This window comes from Salvia splendens, chromosome 1, assembly GCF_004379255.2.
Source record: "Salvia splendens isolate huo1 chromosome 1, SspV2, whole genome shotgun sequence".
NCBI classification, from domain to species: domain Eukaryota; kingdom Viridiplantae; phylum Streptophyta; class Magnoliopsida; order Lamiales; family Lamiaceae; genus Salvia; species Salvia splendens.
In genome coordinates this window covers 2,153,654-2,157,794 of record NC_056032.1, presented here as the reverse complement: position 1 = coordinate 2,157,794, position 4,141 = coordinate 2,153,654, and the positions used below count along the sequence as shown (strand labels likewise).

At 38.1% G+C, this 4,141-nt stretch overlaps 1 protein-coding gene across 1 annotated transcript; it reads left to right on the top strand.

The window, feature by feature from the left end:
• Nucleotides 1-274: 274 nt before the first annotated feature.
• LOC121793733 (probable LRR receptor-like serine/threonine-protein kinase At3g47570) lies at nucleotides 275-3,539 on the top strand. Its single transcript, XM_042191772.1, has 2 exons — nucleotides 275-2,931; nucleotides 3,017-3,539. Exons 1-2 carry the CDS (start codon nucleotides 276-278, stop codon nucleotides 3,355-3,357), a joined length of 2,997 nt encoding a protein of 998 aa, XP_042047706.1. The 5' UTR covers nucleotide 275; the 3' UTR covers nucleotides 3,358-3,539.
• The last annotated feature ends 602 nt before the right edge of the window (nucleotides 3,540-4,141 follow it).

Sequence of the window (4,141 nt, the reverse complement as noted above, 5' to 3'; positions counted from 1 at the left end):
TTTAATCAACGTTATTTTTCACATTTCCCCATCATTAGACTTTAGATTTCACCTTTTTCGCATATGTAGACAAAATGAAATATATTGTTGTAGTTAACGTCAATTGTAAAATTCAAAGTCAATGTATACGGTTGTCTCGTCTCCACCTTAATTTCAATGAATGCAAGTATGAGACTCCACAAAAATCTAAAATCAAACAACTAATGAAATTAATTATAAATATAAAATTTCAACTATGAACATGAATCCACATCTTTATCCTCTCATTCACGAGCATGGCAAACTCGATGACATTTCTTCTTTCTCTACCTCTCTTCTTCTTCTTCCTCCTCACCACCCTTCTTCCACCTACAACATGTTCCACCAACCAAACAGACCAACTCTCACTACTAGCCATCAAATCCAGCCTCCAAGATCCACAAGGAGCTCTCTCTTCATGGAACCAAACACTCCCCTTGTGCAGCTGGAGAGGCATCCAATGCCGCGGCAACCGAGTCGTCGCCTTAACCTTGCCCTCTCTAGGCCTCGTCGGAAACCTCTCCCCGCACATAGGTAACCTCTCTCTTCTCACCAACATCACCCTCAGAGACAACTCTTTCCAAGGCCCAATTCCTCCACAAATCACTCTATTACCCATGCTTCAGCTTCTTGACTTTAGAAACAACTCCTTCATTGGTCAAATACCAAAAAATATCTACAACTGCACCAACCTCGTGCGCCTTGATTTCACATTGAATTTTCTTTCCGGAGCCATACCTAATGAACTAGGCTTCTTGCCCAAACTCGAAACGATAGCCTTTTCAAGAAACCGATTTTCCGGGCTCATCCCTTCCTCCATTGGTAACATAACGACCCTCCAAAGGCTGTCTTTAGGATCATGCAATTTCTCCGGGGAGATTCCCGAGTCACTCGGCCGCCTCCATAGCCTCGAGTTTCTTCAATTGAGTGAAAATAACTTCACTGGTAGCATTCCTCATGGTCTGTTTAATATATCTAGTATTATATATTTTGATGTCTCTGTTAATAGTCTTGAAGGAGTTATTCCTTTTGGTGTCACACTTCCTAGTATTGCTGTTTTACTTCTTGAGGGAAACCTATTTAGTGGGCCCATCCCTAGTTTCATTTCTAATGCTTCACTGATTGAGTGGATTGTCTTGTCCACTAATCAATTCACTGGACCTATACCAAATCTTGAGAGGCTTAGTTTAATTCAAGATTTCTTTTTACATTCAAACTTGATTGAAGATGACATGAGCTTCATTTCATCATTGACAAATTCAACCAAGTTAGAGCGTTTCGATGTTAGTGAGAACATGTTGAGTGGTTCTTTGCCGGAATCCTTAGCCAATTTGTCTGTTCTTGTGAATATTTTTGATATACACGAGAATCAGATACATGGAAGCATTCCTTTAGGAATTGGAAACCTTGTCAATCTTGATGTGGTTGATCTGTCTCACAATCTTCTTGATGGCCAAATTCCCGTGTCAATGTCAAAGCTCTCGAATTTGCATAACCTTTTTATGGGAAGAAATAGATTTCGAGGCGAACTGCCATCATTGTTTGGAAACATGACTCTTTTGAGTCGATTCCAGCTAAATGGGAATGAGCTTTCTGGAAATGTGCCTTCCAGTCTTGGCAGCTTCTCCAACTTGCTAGAGTTAGACCTCTCCGAAAACAAGTTCACTGGGTTGATCCCTCGAGAAATTATGAGGCTTTCGTCGCTTTCCATTGTGCTTAATCTCTCTCACAATGCGCTTGAGGGCTCTATTCCAAGTGAAGTTGGCTCTTTGAGAAACCTCGCGGCTTTGGACTTGTCTAGCAATAGACTGTCTGGAGTGATTCCCACCTCTTTGAGTAGTTGCGTTAGCTTGCAACAGCTCTACCTCGATGAGAATCTTCTTCAAGGTGAGATTCCTGCAGGAATGAGTTCTTTGATGGGGTTACAACAGTTGGATCTTTCGCAGAACAATCTGTCTGGATCAATTCCCTCGTTTTTGGAGAATTTGAAGCTTGAGAAGCTCAACTTGTCCTTCAATAGGCTACAAGGAGAAGTTCCGTCAAAAGGAGTTTTTACGAACTTAAGTTCGATTTCTCTTGATGGAAACCAAGGTTTTTGTGGTGGAATTGAAGAGTTGAAGTTCCCTACTTGCAAAGGAGTCCAATCTTCCAAGGGAAAACTGTCTACTTTGTGGAAGATCTTGATCCCAATAGTGGTTATTGGAGGATTGTGCATTGTGATTCTAGTATTTTTCAAGTGCAAGAAAACAAAAGAACATCCTCGTACCTTTGTTTCATCGGAGGATACTATTGGTGGCCAGCTATTGAGGCTTTCTTATGCAGATCTCCTCAAAGCAACAAATGGATTCTCCGAGAGTAACGTGGTTGGTTTTGGGAGATTCGGGTCCGTTTACAAAGCTGTTCTCGATGATGAGAAAGACATAGTTGTAGCAGTCAAAGTGCTTAATCTTGAGATCAGAGGGGCGTCAAAGACATTCATGGCAGAGTGCAGAGCATTGGGAGGCATAAGGCATAGAAATTTGGTGAAACTTGTAAGTGTATGTGATAGTGTGGACTTCAAAGGCAAGGATTTCAAAGCATTGGTGTATGAATTCAAAGTCAATGGGAGTCTAGACAAATGGCTTCACAACAACGAGGAAGGAAGTAGTGAAGATTTAATGAGTCTTAGCATAATACAGAGGCTTAACATTGCCTTAGATATTGCTCATGGGATTAAATACCTTCACTTTGGCAGTGGCTCATCTATTATCCATGGTGATTTGAAGCCGAGCAACATTCTCTTAGATCATGACATGGTTGCTTGTGTTGGGGATTTCGGATTAGCTAAGATTTCTTCAAACATATTTTCATCGTCATATGAAAGCAACACGAGTTCCTTTGGGATCAAGGGTACCTTAGGCTATGTCCCTCCAGGTATATTCTTGAATTATTACCGAATTTACTAAATGATGAAATTTTTTGCCCGAATCTAACTCGTTTTCTTGTAATTTTTGTGTAGAATATGGCACGTTTGGGTCAATTTCTATGCAAGGTGATGTGTATAGCTTCGGGATCATCATTGTAGAGATGTTCATAAATAAAAGACCAACAAATGATTTATTTGGTGGTGAGGTAAATCTCCACAAATATGTGAGCTCTGCTTTACCACATGGGTTAATGGATATAATTGATCCACAATTAGAGATAGGAGATTTGAAAATGGAATTCATTGGTAGGATTTTGAGTATTGGAGTGTCATGTTCAAAGGAGAATCCAAGAGATAGAATGCCAATTAATCTGGTTGAAAATGAGTTGGCTGACATTCTAGCTCAACTACAACCTTTTTCTTTGGATGTATGAACTAAATTACCTTCTTGTTTTCTTTTTTAAGTCTATTTTGTATTTCTGTTTATATTTTTTTGCTTTTATTTTGTAGTGATTTTGAGTAGAACATTCGTCTATGTCTATATATTAATTTTGTAGTTTCCTCTTTTGTCTAGACGTTTTGTAACCAAATAAAACGTTCATTTAGTTTGGAATAATCCCTCTTTGCTGAGTTTGGTTCCTTTGCAAATTACTTTGTATCGGTCCACTTTCATTTCTCACTTATATTAATATATCAAATTAATCTTCTTTGGAGCACTTGTTCAAGAGTATTTTATTTAAATCCCCACGTATTATTGTCACAAACATTGAACGATTATTTTAGTTAAGAGTTTTTTGACATTTTAAACTTAACAAGTACGGAGTACTCGACAATATTTGGTAACATTTCAAATTAAAATAGATGACTAATTTCGTGATGTTTTAAACACTTTAATTCGTTTCATCACATTTTTCAGGAATAAAAATTCATGATCCAGATATATTGTTCATAGGGTGATTGGTTTCATCACATTTTTCAGGAATAAAAATTCATGATCCAGATATATTGTTCATAGGGTGTTTAACCAATCATAATTGTATTAACCACTTATATCCTCAATTTCTCTCTCTTTCTATGATCGTAATTAGTTGAAGACACCACAAGACAATATGTCCAGATCATTGAATTTTTACTGCTTTTTGGAGTCTTGCTCTTTGCAGGTTGCATCCATGTCATACTTTGAATAATTTTACGTTTTTCTTCATTTTTTCCAACTTT